The 24,284-nt window shown below is 38.9% G+C and overlaps 1 protein-coding gene across 2 annotated transcripts in view; it reads left to right on the forward strand.

Annotated features, from left to right (window-relative positions):
- Positions 1-24,284, forward strand: part of ST3GAL3 (ST3 beta-galactoside alpha-2,3-sialyltransferase 3) — a 260,656-nt gene that overhangs the window by 223,131 nt on the left and 13,241 nt on the right. For both annotated transcript variants that reach the window (XM_063297799.1, XM_063297800.1), the window contains one exon: positions 2,555-2,701. In XM_063297799.1, the coding sequence (XP_063153869.1) occupies positions 2,555-2,701 (147 nt within the window). The remainder of the gene's footprint in view (positions 1-2,554; positions 2,702-24,284) is intronic.

Here is a 24,284-nt window from a genome sequence, read left to right on the forward strand (position 1 = left end):
CTGAGTGACCTTGGGCCAGTCACTCTCTCTCAGCCCAACTCACCTCACAGGATGGTTGTTGTGGGGAAAATAGGAGGAGGAAGGAGTATTAGGTATGTTTGCCGCCTTGAGTTATTTATAAAAATAATAAAGGCAGGATGAAAAATCTAATAATAAATAAATAAGTAAGTAATAAAACAGGCTTTTTAAGCTGTCCTTGTCTCTTATGCTTTTTAACCTCCTTTAAGCTCATATTTAAATCTTCCAGAGATCACTTTATTGGTGATCATTCATTTAAAAATAAATATTGAATTTTTAACACAGTATCCATCATAGTATTTTTATTTTTCAAGCAACTTTTCTAGCCCGGAGCCTTAACCACTAGATCAAACTGGCTCTTTATTATGTAAGTAGTGTGATGTATGTTCCTATGGGATGGAGGGGCTATGCTTATACTCTGTTCCATGATTATATTTATAGTAACTATGAAGAGTTTGAGATGTTGTGGGGTAGGGACCGAAATTAATTTTCAGGATAACACTTTGCTGTTAGCCAGATTTGTTTATTTTAACAAGGCAAATTGCAGTGAGTTTGCTTGAAAGCTCAAAAAGAACTATTCCGTTGAAGAAATTGCTTGTTATTAATATTCTCTTGAACAACTAATGTTACCCTGTCTCCCATGTGGAATCAAAAACAATTAAAAAGTTTATAAATAAAGTAGGTATCAGGAATGTCTCTTCATAAATTAATTGTAATTGTACTGAGATCTCCTTCCAGTCTGAAGAGTAATAACATAGAAATGACCTTAAGAGCTTATAAAGCTGGCAATGCAATAGGTAAAGGTAAAGGTTTCCCCTGCACAGTCATGTCCGACTCTGGGAGGCAGTGCTCATCCCCGTTTCTTAGCCAAAGAGCCAGCGCTGTCCAAAGATGCTTCCACGGTCATGTGGCTGGCATGACAGGCACAGAACACTGTTACCATCCCACCAAAGTGGTACCTATTTATCTACTTGCATTTGCATGCTTTCGAATTGCTAGGTTGGCAAGAGCTGGGGCGAGTGCAGGAGCTCACTCCATCACACAGGGCTAGGGTCTTGAACTGCCAAATTTGCAACCTTCTGATCGACAAGCCTGGTGTCTTAACCACTGAGCCATCTTCCCCTTGACAATGCAATACTGTTGTTGAAAATATTTTTCTTTCGGAGAAATGCAATGCAAGAAGATAAACTTGTTTAACTGTTGTTTTACTAAGCTAGTCTGGGTCTAGGATTGTCCACCCAGTGTTAGGGTCCAGTGCCTGGAATTTACACTGAAACAACTGATGTCTTCCCTAATGAACCATATCTGCTTCATCATAGAGGAGATTAACATGAGGAACAAGGGTTAAAATTAGGTATGGTTGCATGCCTGCATAAAATCTTCTTAGAGTTAAGCTTGACTCTTTGTGACCTCATGGAAACATCCATGTACTTTTCTGAGCAACAAAAAAGTAGTGTGTCATAGCCTTCTGCTATGTTTGCTTGTTTGTACTTCCAAGTCTAGCCTACAAACCTGACATTTCCTGATAGTCCCTCATCCAAGTAGTAACCAGGTCTTGCCCTCCTTAGTTTTTTTTTGATCAGCCAAAGTCAGCTAGATGCTGCCACCTAACTAGGCTGGCTTACTGTATGTATATTCTGTGCTAAAGGTTTCCTACTGTGATTTGTGTGCAGCAGCATCATAAGGTGATCCTGCAAGGAATCACTTCCTAGAACAGCTGGTAGCACCACAGTCTCAACCAGTTAGACAGTGGGAAAGGAAGGTAGGGCTTTTCTTCCTCTGCTGGGAAGCAAATTCATTCTAAACTTTATGGTGCTCCTGATACCTATTAGTGCCCTTCAGACATATGAACTTTAATCCTAGAAGTCTTCAGCCAGCATGGGCATTGCCAAGAATTTTTGGACTTGACATCCATAGATTTGGAAGATTCCCAGGTTGGCTAAGGCTGTGCTAGTAGCAAAGTCAGAAAGAAGTTCCAGTAAATTGACAGTTCATATTACAGTACCATGATTAATTAAGCTTGAATTATATATGTTCATATCCTTGAATATGTATAGTTCATACTACCGGAAAATACATAAAATGGTCAGTTAATACAGAATGCCTAATTCAAAAATCCTGCTTTTCTAGTCCAACTGTTCTCAGTTGCTCCAAAGCTGCTGTAAGCCACTCAGCACTCATCAGAAATGTGAACTCTAAACTCTGACTTGCATAATTATGGAACTATTCACTGATACCTCACTGTTTTTCTATAGCTATTGTAGCTGTTTTCTTTTCTTTTCCTCTTTCTTCCTCTGTATTCTACATTGCTTTACTAACCTATTATCAATCATGAAATCTTACTTCATATTCTGGTATGTGGTTCACCTTAGCAGTGTCTTGGAATAGAGCTTTACATTGATTCCTCAAAATATTATCTCTAGATGTAGTAGTTCCACTGCATTTCCCATTTGGGATCTGTTCACAGATTGGCACCTAAGAAGATGAAATCTTACTTAATTGCTTGTGTTCTGCTTCCTTTCCTTCTTTTCCACAGAACATTCCTACCCTGGGAAGTGTAGCAATTACCATGGTGCTCCACAATTGTGATGAAGTAGCAGTGGCTGGATTTGGTTATGACATGAACTCTCCCAATGCACCACTACATTACTATGAGAACATCAAGATGTCTGCCATCAAAGAGGTAAGGAATTTTGTGTGTAATAGTTATTACCAGAATAGCTTAATCTATATTCAAAAGTTAAAACAAAAAACCCAACCTTTGAATTCCAGGAGACAAAGGATAGAAGTGGAACTTTATCTTCATACCCTTCATCTGGGCTTTCCAGGCATGAACTCCCCATTTTTGGGAATAGGTTGGTGGATTGCCCTTGGCTTGATCCTGCAGGCCTCTTATTATGAAGCACAATAACATTATAAAGCTATTAGATTTCTTTACAAAGTACACAGGCAGGTTCAGCAGTTCTTGATCATTGTGCTCCTAGGGATTCATGCAAATAACATACTTTATTTCACACAACTGCCTGCAGGATACATTTCCTGAATAGCTGTCAGAAAAACAATAACAGGGCTTAAACAATTACTGTAAATGAGACACTTAACAAGATCGGCTGTTTAGACTGTTGCAAATGTCTCACTGCAGGAGGAAGAGATGCTGATACCCCCTTAAGAGGGTATTGGTGTATCCCCTCAAGGGGCCACCCTGGGCCCAGCTTTTTAGGGAAGGTTGTTGAAAAGGTGGTGGGGCATCAGATACAGAGGGCTCTGGAACTAAAGGATTATTCAGATCCTTTTCAATGAAAATTAAGGCCTGGGCATGAGTCAGAAACTGAATTGGTTACCCTCATTAATGATCTATGACAGGACTTAGGTAAGGGAAGCATAACCTTACTAGTCCTGTTGGGTTTTTCAGTGGCCTTTAGTGCCATCAACCATAGTATCTTACTTACAATGGTTGGGAATTGGGGCATAGTCTTATGGTGGTCTAGCTCCTTCCTGAGTGGATAGTTCCAGAAGATGTGTTTTTGTGGGGGGAGAGTTTGATTCCTTAGGCAATCCAGCTCAACCCTATCCTCTTCTTATTTAGAATCTACATGGAACTGCTGAGGAAGGTCATCCAGTGGTTTCAAGTACAGTATCATCAATATGCAGGTGACACCCAGTTGTAGTTCTGTAGTCTAGATCACCCAGGAAATGCAATGGAAGTTTTAACCTGTTTTCTGGAAGCTTTAGTGGTCTGGATGGGACAAAACATGTTGAGACTTACTCCTAGCCACATGAATGGCTATGGGTTCGGAAGCCAACTGATTATGGGATAATACCAACTATAATTTTAGATGGAGCTGGTACTCAGTCTGGGTTGCTTCTGGACTCTCAGCTCCTGCTGGAACATTACATTTACGTTACATTTTACTTGTAACCCATTCAGAGTCACTTATATAGTGAGATGAGAGGGGGCATATAAATTTGATCAATCAGTCAATCAATAGCCAGGATAGCCTTTGCAAGCTTTGGTTGATGCACCAGTTGCAGTCGTTCCTGGAGCAGAAGGTACTAGCGATGGTCACTTATACTCTTATCACCTCATGGATGGATTGCTGTAATGTGTTCATATAAGACTGCTTTTGAAGACCATCCAGAAACTGCACATAATGCAGAATGCAACAGTCCACAAGTTAATGGAGACAACCTGATACTGTCATGTAAATCAGTACTGTGGGAGCTATATTGGTTGCTTATGTGTTTCTGTGTGCAGTTCAAGGTGCTGATTATAATCTTTAAAATCTGTATTCCCAATAGAGTTTGTCTATTGAAGGTGTGCCTGTGCCTGCAGAAAGCGCTTACTGATAGTCCCCGCCCCTCATGAAATACAGATATAAAATCTGTCCCCTCATTTCTGATATTCAGAATGCTACTGAAAATGTGGCTCTTTCAACTAGCATTTGGGGACTGAGGCATGGAAATATGGAGGCGCCTGGAGTTTGTAATGATGTGTTCAGATTATATACAGTGCTATTTTTTATTATATATTTTGATGATTTGGTCTCTGTTTTATGGTTATTGTACCATATTGTTAATATTATTGTTGCTTGTGAGCTACTTAGAGTCTCAATGTTTGAAACAGCATAAAAGCATTAATAATAAATTAACAAATAAACTTCTGCATACAAAAACTCATTCCTCATGTGCAGAACATTCCATGCAGAAATCATTCTGTACCAAAAACAACTAATTCTGGGTGGTCCATGCGTCAATCAAAACCTATGTGTTTTGGATGTTTTGGAGTATTTTGTTTCAAATATGGACCAGAACTGATTGTTCTGGGCAGAAATTATTTAGAGAAGAAAAAGCAGGAAAAGGCCAAGGGATTTCCTTGATGATGGTGTATACAGATATTGGCAATGGCACTGCTGGCTAAATCAGTGGAAAAGAAGGTGTTGGGAAGATGGGGAATCAATTCACAGTGTAGGAGAAGGAGGAGGAGGAGAAGAGCCTTTCTGTAGACATCTTGTAAAATTACACTGCATCCCTCCAGATTGTGTTTCAGCCAAAACTCAGAACAACCAAAATATTCTGGGTTTTGTTTAACAGTTTGGCAGAAATTCTGGAATACAGTGGCTTATTCATTTCATGCACATCCTTAATTAGCTCGGTGTTGCTAAATTCTTTTTTTACTTCACAAAAGTTATATTTTGGAATAATTAGGCACTTAAAAGCATCTACGTTTTTTGGAAGTCAAATAATCATAGCTGTGCTTTCAGAAGAGACTTACTCTGAAGATAGTAGGGCAGGTTTTGTTCTTCTTCCTTACTCTCAGTGAGCTTCATATCTGAACCAGTTTTGTTTATTTAAAATGTAACACATTAAATATTGTGAGGATACTTGTCTTATGGCTGCTTAGACCCATACAGTCCATGACCATCATGGTTTGCAGGCAAATAAAGCTCTTTTTTTTCATTTTAATTAAGAACATTATTCAATTTCAACATATATAGCTACCATAGTAAAGGTAAAGGTTTCCCTTGACATTAAGTCCAGTCGTGTCCAACTCTAGGGGACGGTGCTCATCTCCGTTTCAAAGCCGAAGAGCCGGCGTTTGTCCGTAGACACTTCCGTGGTCATGTGGCCAGCATGACAGTCACAGAACGCCGTTACCTGCCCGCCGAAGCGGTACCTATTAATCTACTCACATTTGCATGTTTTCAAACTGCTAGGTTGGCAGGAGCTGGGACTAGCAACGGGAGCTCACCCCGTCATGCGGATTCGAACCGCCGACCTTCCAATCGGCAAGCTCAGCAGCTCAGCGGTTTAACCTGCAGCGCCACCGCATCCCTTATAGCTACCATACAATATAAAAAATATAGAAAAGCAAGATATCCATAGAACAAAGAAGTGAAAAAACTGAAGATGGTTTCCGACTTCTCCCATGCAAGCACAAATACAATTTGAGATGCAATCTCCCACCCACAGTTAGACCATATTAATATTGTTCCTTTCAAAGCAAGCCATTTAGTCACTAAAACCCACAATTAAAGCTTCATTTTTTCCCTCATCACACACAGGAAGTCTAAAAGTGGTTGCCAGGTGGCGATGAATTCAGAGACAGTATTCTCTCTTATTAAAGCTGTTAGCTTCACCATTTGGGCCAAATCCATTAGTTTAGTAACCCAATCCTCCACTGTAGGTATATGTGGCTCTTTCCATCGTTGTACATATAGAAGTCTTGCAGCTGTGATCACATGTAAAAGTAAATTTCCATGTTGCTTCCTAACTCCTTCTCTATCAAACCCAAGAGAAACATTTCTGTTGTTTTTTGTTGTTTTTTGTATGTTCACTTTGAGAATCTTTTGTACAATATTACATAGGTAAAGGTAAAGGTTTCCCTTGACATTAAGTCCAGTCGTGTCCGACTCTAGGGGGCAGTGCTCATCTCCGTTTCAAAGCCAAAGAGCCGGCGTTTGTCTGTAGACACTTCCATGGTCATGTGGCCGGCATGACTAAACGGAACGCCATTATCTGCCCGCCGAAGCGGTACCTATTAATCTACTCACATTTGCATGTTTTCAAACTGCTAGGTTGGCAGGAGCTGGGACTAGCAACGGGAGCTCACCCCATCATGTGGATTCGAACTGCCAACCTTCTGATCTGCAAGCTCAGCAGCTCAGTGGATTTGGCCCTAAAACTTTTTAGTCTTCTCATATGTCCACCAAAGATGATAAAAAGTTCCTTCCCCCTGTTCCTTCCAACAGACATTTGTTACACCATTATACATTTTTAACAACTTATCAGGGGTTAGATACCAATGATACATCATTTTATAAAAATGTTCTTTTAGATTATAATTCAGTGTAAATTTCAAACCTTTGTTCCACATATTTTCCCATTGATTAAACCTAAAACCAAACACTTATCCTTATACCTTATAAGTCTTTAAAAAAGATCAAGCAAACTTTAAATCCTTGAAAAAAAATCAAGTACGTATTCTTAATTTCTCCAAACACTTATTCTTATACCTTATAAATCTAAAAAAACAAGCAAACTTTAAATCCTTAAAGTACAATAGAGTCCTACAAGCCTTAATATCAATCCAAATATGTATTCTTGATTTCTTATCCTACATCAAAATATACTAGAGTATTTACTTGTCTCCATCTTACACCTAAGGCAATTTTAATAATAAAATTAAAATTAAGCAATCCAACTGCCCCCCTTAAACAAAAAAACAAATTCGTCAGTAGACAACCTCCCACTCATCATAGGTTCATTCTCATAACAATCATTCAGGAAACATCTTGCAATTTGAAGTTTAACTCCTCCTTCACCAAAATATGTTCATCCGCTGGCATTTCTTCAAAGATATCATTTTCCCTGTCAGGAAAAAAAATCCTCCTTCATCCCCCTGCAGAACATCTTCAGCCACCCACAGAGCATCTTCAGCCAGCTGACACATTTCAGCACTGATATTTTCCCCAATATCCTGAATATCTTGCATAATGGCTTGGTGAAAGTCATAGAAAATCTCTTTAAAATCAAAGAGGGGCCCAGAGTGAGGCTCTACAGAAACTTCCTTAAGGTCATCCATGTTTCAGGCAGTTGATCTGAGCTACTGAGTTAAAGAAAGGCTTGCAAAGTTATTGAATAAAATTGCCAAAGAAAAAATATGCTAACCAACAACTACCAAGAGTGCACAGAAAAACAGAAAGTCAAAACAGCAAGTTCAATGTGTAGGAAAAAGTTAAGTCCTTCAAACTGAATACAAAGATAGTAACGGGGAGCTGATTAATTATTCTCAGCCCACCTTAAAATTCAAGGGAAGTAAGCCAGAGACTAAACAAAGGGTTTTTTAAAGTTAATCCAGAAATAGCAATAAGCACAAAGAAAACCAGCTTTTTCTTGTTGTAAAAAGCTTCTCTTAAGGTAAGAAAGCTTAAAAATATAAATTGGGTGATTTAGAAATGAGGAAGGCTCAACCTAGTGTCCATTAAGACTACAAACATGGGCAGGGCATGATGGTTTCCCTGCCTCCCATCGTCTCTTACCAGGTCTTCACTGTTGCCATTCTCAGGCTGCAAGGCAACGTTCTGGAGGACAAATGGGATAATTCTGAGCTTTTTCTTGACTCATGAAAAAGCTCTGGACTTCAGGTAAAAGCCTGAGTCCGAAAAACCCACGTTGTCAGATCTGTCCGTGTTGCTCGTGAACAAGGCTGTTCAATTGGCCATGTTCCTCCAGGCAAATAAAGCTCTTAAGGATGAAGACATCAAGAGGATTCAACTCTAAAGTTTACTGAACCTGCAGTGCCTATTAATGGAGGAGCTGTTCACCATAGTATGATGAGCATTATGAATACAAGAACAAGCCAGTCTTTACTATGTATCTTTAATCTTCTTCCCCTGGGGATTTTTTTATTAAGCTAGCATTTAAAAAAAAAGAATGAAGAATGAATTCCTTACATCTCATTCCATGTAGGTTACCTTTTCACTTATCTGTTCTGGGGGGACGAGATTGATCTTCACTTCTCAGACACAAGTTCTCTTAGGTTTCACTTCTAATACTAGGAAAACCATCTGCTTGCTAATATCCATAATTTATTATTCATCAGCCTTCTCCCTGTTGAACTAATTGTAATGCTATGGAATCTAACTAAATGAGAGAATTGCATTTCTGTCTTGTTGCTTCTTTTTAATATTGATTCCTAATAATTTTTAGTCACCTGGGAATTAAGTTGAAAGGTAAAAAGGATAGTAACCTGCTTTTATAATCTTCTGCTTCTCCCAGGAAGGTAATATGAGTTTGTTTGGGGTCTGCAGATGATGCTCCAAAACCAATAGCTTGTACAAATGATAAGAGAAGAAGTAAAAAAATCTATGTCATTAGTACTCCATAATAAAGAGATACACATTTTCCCAACTGTCCTGTACTTTGGAGAAGCCATCTGAATCCTTTGATATGAACAAGCTGATACCATGTCTCTACTTTTCTTTACATGAAGAAAGTCCATACGTTTCATCTTACACAGGTGCCTATGGCAAGCTGTCTCACCCTACTGTATGTTATAGACATCCAGTTTTGTTTGTAATAGAATTTTTGAACAATAATATTTGACCAAATAAGTGCAAGCTTTAGAGGTATGATGGCATCGAGAAAGAGAGCAGAAGATTAATTATCATAGCTTTGGGACACAGTTATATATAAGGTGAGGGAAATCTGAGGAGGGAGTGTTGGTTTACTTCTCTTATTTCTGTTCTGTGCTAATAATTACATGTGTATTAAACCTTAAGTAATTCAATTGCCTTTTAACCATGAGTTTTGGGATTCACCAGGAAGATAGGTGTGACAGTGTAAAACCTAAAAGAACCATTGGATGAACTGACTTTTTGGAATTGCTTTTTTATAAGGCTGGAGTCTAACAAAGCCCAGCACACATAAAGATATCTGGGCTGGCAAACTCCAGAGAATTCCTAGATGGCAGCCAAGAATTAGGGGGCTTAAAAATCTTTTTGTTGTCACCTTGTGCTGCCATCTGGAGTTTTGCAGCCCAGGTCTCACAGCCCTGATTGCACCATAAGCAAAAAATATATTCAAGTCTTCCTAGGTAGTAGAAAAACAACCCTCAAACAAATTATGATCTGCATGGCTAAGTACAGACTGAATGGGCATATCATTGGTGTTAACTGTGAAACTAGCCAACTTCAAACTAGTGGTAAAGACATTGGTTGAGAGTCTGTTTAAAATTGGGATCCCTGATAATACTAAATCTAAATTCTTTTAAAAATAGAACTAAACTTTGCTAAAGTCTTCCCCACCTCTATACAGCATTGAATCTGTATATGTAGGAAAGGCAGGATCTCTCTCTCTCTCCCCCCCCCCCAAACTGAATTTTGTTTGGTACAAAATGTAGCAAAAAAACAGGTTTAGGTGTCCTTTGTAATCTAAATAGATGGGATAAATAAACCAAACGAAGGGGATAGAACAGTGTCTTCCCACCCCCTGCTAAGCCCAGGTCCTGGTTTCAAGAAAGTAAAACAGCTCCTCCTCAAATCACCTGTGTTTTACACAGAAAAAATAAATAGAAACTCTCTTCCTTATATTGTTCCAAGTGTGTGTGTATTTATTCATAGACTCTTTGGGAATGTCCATCAACCAACTGTTCTATTGTGCTATGTCTTAGAAGGAACAGACCTGCAGGCTATAGCATGTGTTCCCTAACACAAGGTGTGTCATTGATTTACACGCAATGTCTGCTTGACATATCCCTGGACACCCTTTAAAAACCCAATGACTCATCTCTAGGGAATTTTTTCTGAATACACATAAGGCCAATTAATTGCATTTGTTTGCAGCTGGGTGGAGATGGCCCCTCTCATATGAAGACATGGGTGATAAAACCCTAGTATAGAAATAAATGCTCTTTCCTGCTACAATGTTCTACTGTTTGAAGTTTGCACTATGTAAAGGCCAGAAAATGCTCACAATATAGTATCTTAGTGACTCCAGATAGAGCAGGTAAACTCATATAATTTATTGGGATACTCATGAATAAATTTGCATAGTGACATCTTTATGGGAAAAAGATCCATTGGACGTGGGAAATTTATCTCTTTCCAAACAATCATCACAGCAGAGACTAGACAGATCCCATCACTGAAGTTCTTTTTTCATGAATGTAATGTGTGGCATTGCGAACATTCCTTTCAGATGTAATCACCATTTGTTTTTATTTATACATAGAGACATGGTTGTTTGCAAAGGACTCAACTGCAGAAATAGCTGCTTGCCTATAGAGTCTCCAGTTGGTTAAGATATCCATAGCTAGTAGTTCCCAGTTGTGTGAATCTCCTGCTTTTAAGAGGGTGCATACCTATGCTTAGTGCATTTATGCTGGCCATTCAGAGATACAGCATGGGGACAGGACAAAAAGTATGGTGTCAATTCTCTTTTAGCAACATAATGCCATGTGTGAGTAACGTGTAAGTGTGAATAATTTTGTGCATATCCTAATACTGTTAGTAAGCAAAAACAACTGCACTGTCACATTAAGCCTAGCTTGCTGATTAATTTGCTGCCACTCCATGCCCTTCCCCAACTTGCCTGATGAAATAACACTGCCTAAGAGACAAGATGATCTGTAGAAGGGTGGTACATTTTTAGGAAGCTACAGTGAGCACCAGAAGGATTCATTTCTCCCCTTTGTTTTTTAAAATTCTTGTCTTAAAAAACAATTCATGGTTGGCTTTTTATTCATTCTGATTGTAAATAAACAGGCATAGCACAACTGCTCTGAGAAACAGAGAGAAGGAACACAGAGTTAGTGTTAATCTGGGCAACTTTTTCTTGACACCTCTCAGAATGTATATGTCAAATAGCTTCATTTTATTTGAGCTATATAGCCATCTATTCAACGTCAGACAAAATAATAATATGTTAAGCTCATCCACTCTATTAAATTTTATTTCTAGGAACTAAAATATAGTTCCATCTCTGAAGGAGATGGTAAGAGTTGAAGTCCAATGTATTTGGAGGGGATCTGGGCTAAGCACTACTACTAAATTACAATTTCAGTCTACCAGGTCTTCCCCTTTATTCTCAATGTAAGCTTTTGTAATGATCCTAGTTGAAAAGACTCAGCTTTTCTCTATACAGGTAGTCTTCAGTTAATGACAGTAACTGGGACTGGAATTTTCATCGCTAAGCATTGCAGTCATAAAGTGCAATGTCACAGGACCACATTGCTTAGTGATGGCAATCTCGGCAGTCCCTATTGCCATCAACAAGCAAGGTTCACAGGTCATTAATCGAGGACCTCCTCGCAACTTCCTGCCAGCTTCCAACAACCAAAGTCAGTGAGGAAGCTGGCAGCAAGTTGCAAGTCCCAGGTGGCTTGCAAGCAGGTTGGCAGGCAGGTAAGTGGCTGTTGCTGGGTGCGGGAGGGTGCACAAGGGTGTGTGAGTGGCTGGCACAGCACAAGTGTGATGGGGCTTGGGGCAGCTGCTGCAGGGTGTGGTAGACTTACCAGAGCAACTTGCAGCCTTCCCTGCCAGCTTCCCCATTGACTTTGCTTGTGGGAAGCCAGATGTGAAGGTCACAAATTGCAATCATGTGACCTTGGATGCTGCAACTGTCATAAGTTAAATATAAATTTAATAAATAAATAAGTGCAAACTGGTTGCCAGGTGCCCAGATCATGATCACATGACCACAGGGGTGCTGGGACAGCCACAACTTCAAGGACCAGTCGTAAGTACCACTCGTTCAGGGCATCATAACTTCAAATGGTCGCTGAATGAGTGGTCGTTAACCAAGAACTACCTGTAAATGGTTTTAGTGCCAAATTCCTTATCCTGGATTTTTCATTTAAAACAACATCTTTTTATCTTGGGTATCTTAGTTTTTCAGATGAAAAATTAAGATGGGACTTAAATATAATAAACTAATTAAATACACATTTTCCCATTATTAAGCTACTTAAGATCATACAAAGAAGCAAGGTATTGAACATTCTGTACAATAGAGATGTCAACATCCAAGATACCTTAGAAGATTTTGCATGCTTACCATTGAGTCAATCTTGATTTCTGCTGATTACACAGACAAGTCCACAAAGTTTTTTGGCAACATTTTTCAGAAATGGTTTGCCATTGCTTCTTGGGGCTGAGAGAAAGTGACTGGCTGAAAGTCATCCAACTGGCTTTGTGTCTAAGGCAGGACTAGATTTCACAGACTTCTGGTTTCTAGCCTAATGCTTTAACCACTATACCAAACTGGCTCTCAGCTTAGAAGATATTCCCTACTTAAAAGAACAGTTCTACTAGAAGAGGAAGTTAGATCATCAGTCCAGTTATTACCAAGTCTGAAGGCTACAGGAATTGATGGTATGTCTACAAAATATGGCAAGAAACAGAAGAAGAATCTGTAAAGGTTCTAACAAAACTATGCCAGCAATCTGGAGAACAACACAGTGGCCAGCAGATTGGAAGAGGTCCATCTAAGTACCAATACTCAAGAAAGATTTAACTGTGTGTAAACTATTGTATGATATCCTTAATTTTACGTGCTAGCAAAATAATGCTTAGGATCATCCAATGCAGATTAGAGCCCTCCATGGAACAGGAGATGCCAGATGTTCAAGCTGGCTTTAGAAAAGGCCAAAGAACAAGAGGTATTATTGCTGATGTACCTTGGATAATTAAGAAGCCAAAGAATACCCCAAAAAACAGTTTACACACACAGTGTAAATTTGTGTTTCATTAGTTACAGAAAAACTTTTGACTGTGTTGACCATGTCAAGCTGTGGAATATGCTTAGAAAAATGGGGATCCTAGATCCATTTCATTGTCCTCTTGCAAAACGTACACATAGAGCAGGAGCCACAGTCTAAGATGGAACATGAAACAGACTGGTTCCAGGTTGGCAAAAGGGTGAGACAAGGCTGAATACTCTCCCCTTAGTTATTCAACCTATATATTTATATATATATTGGATTGGAAGAAGATGAGTGTGATTTTAAAACTGGAGGAAGAAACATCAATAACCTACATTATGCTGCTGACACTACTGTGGTAGCTGAAAATGCAAATGATCTGCAAGTTCTAGTAAAGCCATTCAAGGAACAGTGAAAAAATGGGGCTAAGATTAAATAAAAAGAAACCCAACAGGTAAGGCAACCAGCCTTAATTAATAATGAAGATACTGAAGTAGTAGATAGCTCCTGCCTTTTAGGATCAGCTGTCAACAGTAAAGGAACTAGCAGTAAAGAAATATGCCACAGACTAGCACTTAGTCTCGGGTAGCCAGCTCAGGTCGACTCAGCCTTCCATCCTTCCGAGGTTGGTAAAATGAGTACCCAGCTCTCTGGGGAAGGTGACGACTGGGGAAGACAATGGCAAACCACCCCGTGATAGTCTGCCAAGAAAACTTCATGAAAGCAGTGTCCTCCAAAGGGTCAGACATCATTCAGTACTTGCATGGGGCACCTTTCACCTTCAGCACTTAGTAGAGTGGCCATGGAGGCCACTTGCTGGGATGTGTCTGTAGTTGCAAAGATCAGACTCATACAGGTAATTGTTTTTCCTGGCTCACTCAAGTTTGATTTTGAAGAAGCAGGATAGAAACAGCATTGATACTTTTGATTTCATTGTTGGAGAAGAAGGATGACAAAACAAACAAATGGAACATAGAACAAATCAATCCAGAGTTCTCTCTTGAGAAGTCTATAAAATGCAGGAAAGGTGGAGGGGAAGAGAAAAAGAAGACAACCAGCAGCAAGATGGATGGACTCAGTTACAGGATCGACAGGCATACCACTAGAAGACTTAAAGGGCCAGGTTGGGGACAGATCATCTTAGAGAAAATCTATCTATCTATGTAGTTGCTGAATCAGGGCTAACTTGTTTTAGTAAGAACTTTATTAACGTTTCAAAATACAATTAAAATACAAAATACAGAAAAGCTTGAATAAAGAAAAGAAACAAGAAAAACTATAAAGTGCAATAAAAGATAAACAGAAAATGACTTCCGACATTCTCCAATGCAGATATAAATGCATATATAATAGCTTAATCTCTTCCTCTTAGTTAAACCTTAACTAACATTATTTCTATAAAAAAACTGATGTTTTAATCATCAAAACCCAAAATCAATACCTCATTTTTCTCAGTTACAAGCAAATAGTCCAAAAGCAGTTTCCAAGTAGAAACAAATCCAGTTTTTCTCTTATCAATGCTGTCAGTATCTGTGCCAATTCTATTAATTTTGAGAGGGCTAACTTGTTGCACATCATCATCGTCATCATGCCGCTGAAGTGTGTAGTTCAAATCTTTAACATTTGAGCTGGTTTTTTTTAAAGAAAAAACAATATCTTGCCTTTGTTCTTTCAGACAAAACAGTACACTTAAAAGTATGAGCAAGTTCTGATAATCTTTAAAAAACAGGAAAGGGGTTCTCCATAGGCATTCTAATCATTAAAGTCAAATCTTTTCACTACAACTCCTAGTCCTACCCTATTTCCCCATATTGTATATTGCAGTATATCCATATACCGCTTCTCAGTATTTGATGACAATTCTGTTATCTCTGAAAAAAAGATGGATAATGCTTTGTACAGCATTAGAGAATTCAAATAAATTGCATCTCATATATGCAACTATTATCTGTGAAAACAAAATAATTTTGATTTCTTTCTCCAGAGTCTAAATCCTGAGATATCACTCTAATCTATTTTCCTTCTGCATTACTAATTCAGCCTCATTTTCTATGCACTTTAATAATACAAAGCTTATGACCCTGGTGAGCACTCCCTAAAACAGGAGCTGAAATGGACAAGAGTTTTCAAAACTGATGCTGACAGTATTTTTCCTGCACAGGCTTGGGTTTCTAAAGAGATACTGATTTTACTGGCTGTAAGAATTAGGATAAATTTAATCATCTCTACTTTTGTGGTCAGAATGTAACTGAAATAGTAGAAGTGAACAGCCAAGAGGTCGTCATACTTGGAGTGGAGGTTGCAAAGAGCAGTGATCCATTTATACTGCAGCATTTAGACCAGATGATGAAAGAATTTGAGCAATTAGGTAAACATTCTTTGGAAGGAAGAGGCAGAACAGCAGCTAAGAGATTAAAAGATTTCTAAGCTGCTTATGCATTAGATGAAGTGGACCCTAGTCAATGAAAGCTTATTCCATAATAACATGTTGTCTTGTCTGAAAGATACCACAAGACTCTTGGTTATTTGAATTGCTTAAATTTCCTTACCAAAATGAAAACATTGGACTTCAGTCCAGTTCTTAAGAGCAATATCAAGTAGAATTTCTACACCCCTGACTGCTTTCTCCTCTGTTAATCAATGTCAACAGAAGGAAGAGGCAAGGAACAAAAGTGGTGAAGGATTGAGATGGCAGATGTTGTAGCTAAAGATTTGTTCAAAGCCTCAGACCATTCAAACATTATTGTTCCTATTGAGTGACGTGCCACCCTAGTAACAACAGGGCATGACTGCTAGAACACAGTAGTTGTCCTTCATTCCTCAGCAGCTTTTTAAGACATGCATGAAAGAGCAGGATAATAATTAGGCAATGTGAGCAAACCTGCCTTCCTTGTTTATGTATATGAAAACAGAAAAGTATACGTTTCAGTTCATCATATGATGAGAGAATGAGTAGGCTAAAGCTGCCACATCTATGTTTCATTTAGGAGTGGGAAAAATGCCTTGTGGAAAAAAAAACAACTTTCATTCTAGAACCAATCAGGTTACTCATGCACTGAATTCAGGAATTCTACCTGGACTGAATTTGAACAGTATAACACGATGGTTGTTGTATATAATAATATTCAACAACAACAGAAAACTCAAATGTCTTGATTTGGCCAACTGAAGGATAACAAAATAATTACTTGTAAGCTTTTTTGTTTCCAAAAACTCTTTTTCAGACAAGCTAGTCAACATTCAGAAAAGAAAAGATGTGGCTTATATTCAAACAATGTCTGCGTTGTATTCTTAGATGAATTGAGAAAAAGCCTCCAAGCACAAAAATTGGGTCTTGATGAGTATAGAACTGGTGTTAGATTGGACTGGGGCTCTCCCAAAGCTTTGCTGGGAGGAAAAGCAAGAAAATGATTATTTTGGAAATGCAGGTAACATTATTTCCATAATTTGGGAGATGCACAGATCGCTCTGTAGGTAGAAAACAGATGACAGAACTATATTAACCTTTAGTACTTCTATAAGCAGAAAGTCATGGCATGAATCTATTAACATATGTTTTAAATAAAATAAATAAGCGGTCTTTATTTATCAAGACTGTAAAAATTGGAAGTGTTGTCTTGCATAATAGCCTGAGCAGGTAGCTGATCTCAGAAGCTCAGCAGCATTGGCCCTGGCAAATTCTTAGATGCAAAATCAATGGGGAATTCCAGGTTTGAGGCTAGACTGAGATATCAAAAGAACATGCTGGAAAAAGTCAATAGCAAACCAATTATTTAACACTCCCAAGAAAATTTGCATGAATACAAGCACTAGGAATCAAGCTCAGCTCAGCTCTACTATATAATAAAAGTCAGTCAAGGTCAAATTAGGTAGGATTACCCAGTCATGGGAGGGAATTTTCCTTCAAATAATATAAAGCCACTGTACTTTGTGCAAGATCATGCTTCTTCTGAATTGGATCATGTTACTTAATAAGTTTCAGTGTCTTCCAAACACTCCTTTACAAAAAAATAGTATTGTCTTTTCCATGAGGCAATACCTTTATTAGGCTGACCAAATGTTTTAAAAATAGTTTTAAGATTTCAATTATTTATCATGCAGGATGATTAGAGTACAAAAAAATGTGGGTGAGGGAATGTGACTGATGTGAGAAATAAACAGGACAGCAGCCAATAGGAACTGGCAATCCGAAAAAAAATTGGCAACTGGAATAGTTTTCCAATAAAGAAAGGTTACGATATTGGGGGATTTCAGCTTTAAAAAAGGCAAGTGTTGTTGTTTATTCGTTTAGTCGCTTCCAACTCTTCATGACTTCATGGACCAGCCCACGCCAGAGCTTCCTGTCGGTCGTCAACACCCCCAGCTCCCCCAGGGACGAGTCCGTCACCTCTAGAATATCATCCATCCACCTTGCCCTTGGTCGGCCCCTCTTCCTTTTGCCTTCCACTCTCCCGAGCATCAGCATCTTCTCCAGGCTGTCCTGTCTTCTCATTATGTGGCCAAAGTATTTCAGTTTGGCCTTTAATATCATTCCCTCAAGTGAGCAGTCTGGCTTTATTTCCTGGAGGATGGACTGGTTTGATCTTCTTGCAGTCCAAGGCACTCTCAGAATTTTCCTCCAACACCACAGTTCAAAAGCATCTATCTTCCTTCTCTCAGCCTTCCTTATGGTCCAGCTCTCGCAGCCATATGTTACTACGGGGAACACCATTGCTTTAACTATGCGGGCCTTTGTTGTCAGTGTGATGTCTCTGCTCTTAACTATTTTATCGAGATTTGTCATTGCTCTTCTCCCAAGGATTCAGCGTCTTCTGATTTCCTGACTGCAGTCAGCATCTGCAGTAATCTTTGCACCTAGGAATACAAAGTTTTTCACTGCTTCTACATTTTCTCCCTCTATTTGCCAGTTATCAATCAAAAAAAAGGCAAGTAATGGGATACTAAAAAGTGCATGAAGCCACACATAATGCAGAGAAAATTATTTAGAAAACATTTTTCTGTCTCTCCAACAACTTTAAAATGGCTGAAGTTGCTATCACAAAGCATAGTAATGTCCTGTTATTTCTATTGCTTAAAAATGTGATTTGACAAATTCTATGGAGGATAAAGCCATCAATGGTAATTGCTTTGATTTAACAGACATGTTTGTCTAGAAGTTGATTAATTTTTCTGTAGTTCTGTTTTCCACCAAGTGAAGAATCTGCATGTTGTGCTAAGAATGGCAGGATGTTAAAATAACATCTGAATTCAATATTTTTAAAATTGGGGTATCAATCATGGTTTGTTTTTTATTCTCAGCAGCCCTAGGGGTATCCTGGGTGAAACTATCTCAGCACCAATAGAACATCATTTGAATTTCTGAGTCTTTCACCATATCTTATCATTAGATTTATACAATTTTCATGACTTCAAGAGCAATTATTTTTTCTTTCCCTTCTCCCCATCCTTTAAAGATTTAGAGATATAGAAGCTTGCAAATTTTTGTGACATTTGAGTTGGCTAGATAAAGATAAGGCTGGGATTTCCTTGTTTTTTTTTTTCCTGTTGGCTAACAAAGACCTCCAAGGTCCCTTTCAACCCTATGATTCTATGGCTACCTTTGTGTATTGTATGTGTTTTCTTTTTATCAAATATTCCTGGGTTATCAAGAGTATACCTTATAGCTCCCTCCCAGATCAATCCAATTTATTCCTTATTCCTTCTTAATTTTCTTATATGTAGCTAGCCAAATGTAACTTATTCCCTCATCTTTGTCCAAGCAAAATGGTGAAATACACATCTTCTTACTGCCTTTCAGCAACAGAATAGTGTTTTCCCAGGAGTTTGCTAAAAACTGTGGGTTTTAGATATCAACCATGTTTAGCTTTCATTAGATTAACTCCTCTACTGAATGCTATTACTTGCATTTGCACTTAGATACTGATGCACATTAGAAGTTGCCCCAAGCAGAAACCTTGGCTCCTTCCTTGCTCTCGTGGCATGAAGCACTTCCTTTGTCAGCCACACAGAGGCAGAGTCAAACTGAATCCACAGCATCTTCATTGGAATTGATGAATTATATAGTTTAATAAAAATAGTTAAGTGTTGGCTGTCTTGTTGCAAGTACTTTCAAAGAGACAAAAAGGTTTTTAAGAAGTGAAGCATACAGACTAGAATCCATGATCACCTGTTTACCAGAGGAATTTACCAAGGGAAGACCAGATTTTTAAATTAAAGAATATAATGTGATTAAGAATATCATTTTGTCATTTTCATTTTCTTACCTTATCTGTTGAATATAGAGAATGCAGTCAGAGAAAGAGAGAACTTCTATATCTTTATGTAGAAGAGGGAAGCTCAGCAGTTCTCAGCCTTCTGCTCACTCTTAAAGGTACCAAAGATGCTAAGTTCCCTTGCCTCTGCCCAGTTGTAGAGAATGTTTCTGTAGAGATGACATAAAGCATCTACTCTGAAAAATGTCTTCAGTTAAAAAAAAGTCTGTATAAGATTAAATGCTAAATTAAGTGCAGAATCAGTCAGTAGCAATTAACATGCTTGTAACTGGTCAGCCTCAGAAGAACTTCTGGTAGCTTCTGGAGAGTGGGAAGAGACAACACTGGACAGTCACAGAGAGTAAACAGGTTTTGGTTGCAGCAACTCAACAGCACAATTTGCTTGACTTGTGGCTGGCTTTCTAGAAGGTGACAAATGTCAGAACAGGACGTATCAGGAAATATGCCTGGCCCAGTCTTCTAGTCTTCCAGGTTCCTCTCCTGTGATTTCATACTTAACAGGACTTTCAAGAGATAGGCAGATTTGGTAACAGGGGTCCACTAATGCAAGGAGGCTAACTGGCTGTGGCTGAGCAGCTTTTCCTCCTGTTGGGTTGGAGGATCATGCACTTAAATGTTACCTGGCACATTTTTCAACTTGCATTCTCAGTGTGAAGGAATCTGGAAAGGGCACAAGGCAGAAACAGGTGGCTAAGCATACACATTTTTTTCAAGGTTGCATACACAATCAAATAAAAATGCTAAGACAAAATGACAAAAATCATATATGTGCTACTTCTGGATGCACCTGGCATTCCAAGGAATACGCTTCATCTTTTGTTTTTCAGAGTAGCTTTCTACCTTTTCCATTACTCCTTTTACTCCCAATGGAGCACAATATCAGGCTGCCCAATCAAGACTGCAAACAGTGAAAATTCTGTCTTGATTCCTGGAGACAAAGTTTTTGCACCACATGGAACATTTTTTTCTGGAAGAGACATAAATCTGTTCTCTCTGCCCTCTCTTCAGCGTTATCAGAAAGTTTGTTTGCACAACTGAGAGCAGTTCAGAGTCCCCACAGAAAATGAGAGACTGGAAGAGAGGGGAACACAGGGGAGGGAGGCTACAAGTGTGTTGCTTCAGGGTTCAATGCCAATAATAATAATCAAGGGTTCTCTGAGGATATTATCCAGGCAACAGGATAGCTCCAGGTTGTTCACCAGGAGTTTTGATTTTGTGTTCTTTGGATAAAGAAAAGGATAGTCAGGACATTGTCATCAGTCACAATCCCTTTTGCCCTGTCTAGAGTCCATCTGGTGCACCAAGAGCATAATGGAGAGGAACAGAGATATTGAACATGACATCACTGAGTTAAAGGAACATGAGACAAATATTCCCTGGTATGAGCATTTGATTCTGCCCTACACAGGGTTTCAGGAACTTCCTCTTTAGCATGAAAAGGCCAGCCTTGGTAATAAGGGAAATAAGAGTACTAACATTGACCATACACTATTTCTTACACACCTAAGCAGAATTGGCCAGGGTGGATCTTCCTTTGGATCTTACAGGAAAAGAAACACAAAAACAGTTTATTTTCTTGTAGCCTGAGATATCTTAAACTGGATTTATGTTTAATTACAGTATATTGGTCCAGTTAAGTTATTGCTGTGAGTGCACAATGCATCTTTATCACTGAATAGCTGTCAAAGTAACTACCAGGGCTAGAAGGACCAAGGTCAGACACAAAGATCTTGAGACCATGCATGAGCCTTAAAATAAGAATGTGCAGATGTCGGTGCCCTCTGTCCTGGGAAATAACCTGCTCTCAGTCCACTGGGGTACACAGGCAGGAAAAAGTATCTAAGGTGTCAACCTCTGGATTATTGTATATATGGCACAAGTCCTGTATTTGGCAGTTGCTGGTCATCTACTTTTTACAGCTTGTCTAGTATGAAACCTAGCTTATCAAAGTGCTGTCTCCCCTTAAATCTCTGCCTGCTAGCCTTCTCTTTTGAGCAATGGGCTGGTTTACACAGCCCAATAGTAGCACACAGCTTACTAAATGCACCTGCAATATCAATAACCAAGAAATGTTTGAAAAGCTTTAGATTGTTGGTCTTCTTTTTAAAGAACTGCTGCAGTCCCTTTTATCCATTTTCCCCATATCATGTTTGGATTCCCCAGAGGGCAAGTTCATTTGCTTCATTAGCCATGTTTATCATTTTCAGTAAGCTTTTTTTTTTTTACTTGAAATGGCAATCTTCAGTTTTTGTTGGAGACTGGCTTGCTCTTTTCCATCCAGATTGCTATGGCATCACAAAAGCTGCGAACATTTTCAGGAACCAAAGTATCAGTTGCATTTCTTTGTATTGATGAGTGTTTGCTCCAAAGACATACCAATACATAAGGCTTAGCCCCAAGTAGGAAACCGAGAAGACCAGGATCTCCTTGTACAGCAATTTGTAGATGCTTCCACGCCATAGGCTCAGCAGCTTGTAGAAGCCACCAAAGTGGGCACTGGCCACCTGAGCTGTATATGTAACAGTCATGCTAGGCGGAAAGAGGTTCAGTAAATCTGCAACTGTGCAAAAGGTTCTTTGCTGCCTTGCAATCACCTTCAGCCAGGATAGCTGCAGGAGCAGACTGGTTTGCAAACTTCTCTGACAATGATTTTCAAATCCAGACTTCACTAGGAATGCATGTATTAGAGATAAGGTGCCAAAAAGAACTGCTCCAAAGTCATGCTCATTAATGAATGGCATGTACTTGGTTTGCTCATGATAGCCTGGCATCCCATATACTAACTCTAAATAGCCAGCACTTCAGTGAATACAGGTGGGACGTAGCTGTCCATTCTTCTGTCTTTAACATGGGCCAAAGGACCTAGTTAGGCTGTGTGCTACTGATGCATAATGCAGAAAAGAGATGGCTGCTTTGTAGTTTGTGTTGGCAGAGTGCTAGAAAGCATTTGGCCCAGGAGAGATCAGAAAAGTCACACACCAGGCATTTCTATAAAAAATAATTTTATTTACAGAAAGCAAACATATTTACAGGCTCTCAGTGAGAGCTGCTTAACTCTCTACATGCCTACACAGAAGGGAAACTGAAACTAAAACAAGTCCAGGCAAGTTCTTCTCCCCAGGTGCAAAAATTAACATCCGAAAAGAGGACAATTAAATTCAACCTCTTCGCCCAGCCAAAATGATTAGTTACCATAGTAACCTTAATCTGTAGTAGAAAACATATTAACACTCCCCTTTTTATACTACAGAATAAGATGCAAACCAATTTTCTTTGACAACTCTGTATGTCTTTCCATTCACATTATTTTAACATTATCTCCCCTTTGGTTTAACAGAAAGCTACCATCCTTCTTCCTGTGTATTTCCAAACTTAGGTAATTTGTTACAGTTCCAAGGCTTTTTAATGTGAAATGGCTTTTCATGCAGGCTTCAAAATCAAGCCTTTTTCTGTTGATGTGAACAGCAGCAAATCATCAACATAAATGCACAGATACATACAGCCTTGTTTGTCTTTCTTCATATATACACATGGATCTGCTTTTCCTTTTTCAAAACCAAAATTCTGCAGTTTTTCATCTACTTTTTGGTTCCAGGATCTAGCAGCTTGTTTTAACCCATAGACTGACTTCTGCAGTTCACAGACTAGATTCTCCTTTTTCATAGCCAGGGGGTTGCTGCATGTATAATTTGTGGTCTAAATCACCATAGAGAAATGCAGTTTGAATGTCATAGTGGTGAACTGACATTCCTTTGAGTGTAGCAATTTTTAACAGTAATCTAATTGATTCACCTTTAGTAACTGGTGCAAAAGTCTTGTCAAAGTCTAAATCTTTCCTTTGAGTGAACCCTTTTTCAACTAACCTTGCTTTATATTTTTGGATTTTGCTATCAGCCTCCCTTTTCAGTTTGAAAACCCACCTACAACCTAGACAGCGTTCATTGGGAGGTAGATTTACCAGTTTCCATGTTTTATTTTCTTTCAAGGATGCTAACTCCTGTTGCATGGCAGAATGCCAATTTTGTGCAATCTCAGGTGGTAAAGCATTCACTTGTTCTAAAGACTCAGGTTCTGTGAGTATGTGGAAAGCCTTTATTGTTTCAGCCTGAAACCGTGATGGAGGAACGCCTTTATTACTCCTCTGAGATCTGTGAGGTAATACAGGGCTTAAATTTTGACTCCTATCACTTTCCTGAGAAGCATCTGTCTCATCAGACAGATCTTCAGTTTGCTTTTCTGGTTTAATGTCCTCATCAGGCAAAAGATCACCATCAGCAAGTCCTTGCTGTTCTCTTGTGGTGGTCAGATCAACTGGAGAGCTAGAATTTAATCTCCCCCAGTTTTGTTCAGCAAAAGAAGCGCTTTTGCTAATTATTAATTTCTCTCCCATTATGAACCTGTAGCTCCTTTGGCTTTGTTCATAGCCAACAAAGATGGCTTTCTTTGTTGTGGGGCCTCCTTTCCTTCTCTGTTGTTTTGGAATATGAACCCATGCAGTGCTACCAAACACTCTAAGATGGTTTACCTTCGGTTTCACACCATAAAACAAATGGAATGAAGTGTCCTGAATCACAGAGTTATGCAATCTGTTTTGTACATAACAGGCAATAGAAATTGCCTCTCCCTAATACTTAAAAGATAAATGTGAATCTTTAAGCATGCATTCCATTGCATTTTGCAAGGTTCCGCCCTTTCTTTCAGCAACACCATTTTGCTGAGGGGTGTAAGGGTTAGAAAGAATTTGTTCTATCCCCTTTTTCACTAGGAACCTTTTGAATTTGTGAGAAAGGTAC

The sequence above is a fragment of the Candoia aspera genome, chromosome 3 (genome assembly GCF_035149785.1).
Source record: "Candoia aspera isolate rCanAsp1 chromosome 3, rCanAsp1.hap2, whole genome shotgun sequence".
In the NCBI taxonomy this organism is placed as follows: Eukaryota; Metazoa; Chordata; class Lepidosauria; order Squamata; family Boidae; genus Candoia; species Candoia aspera.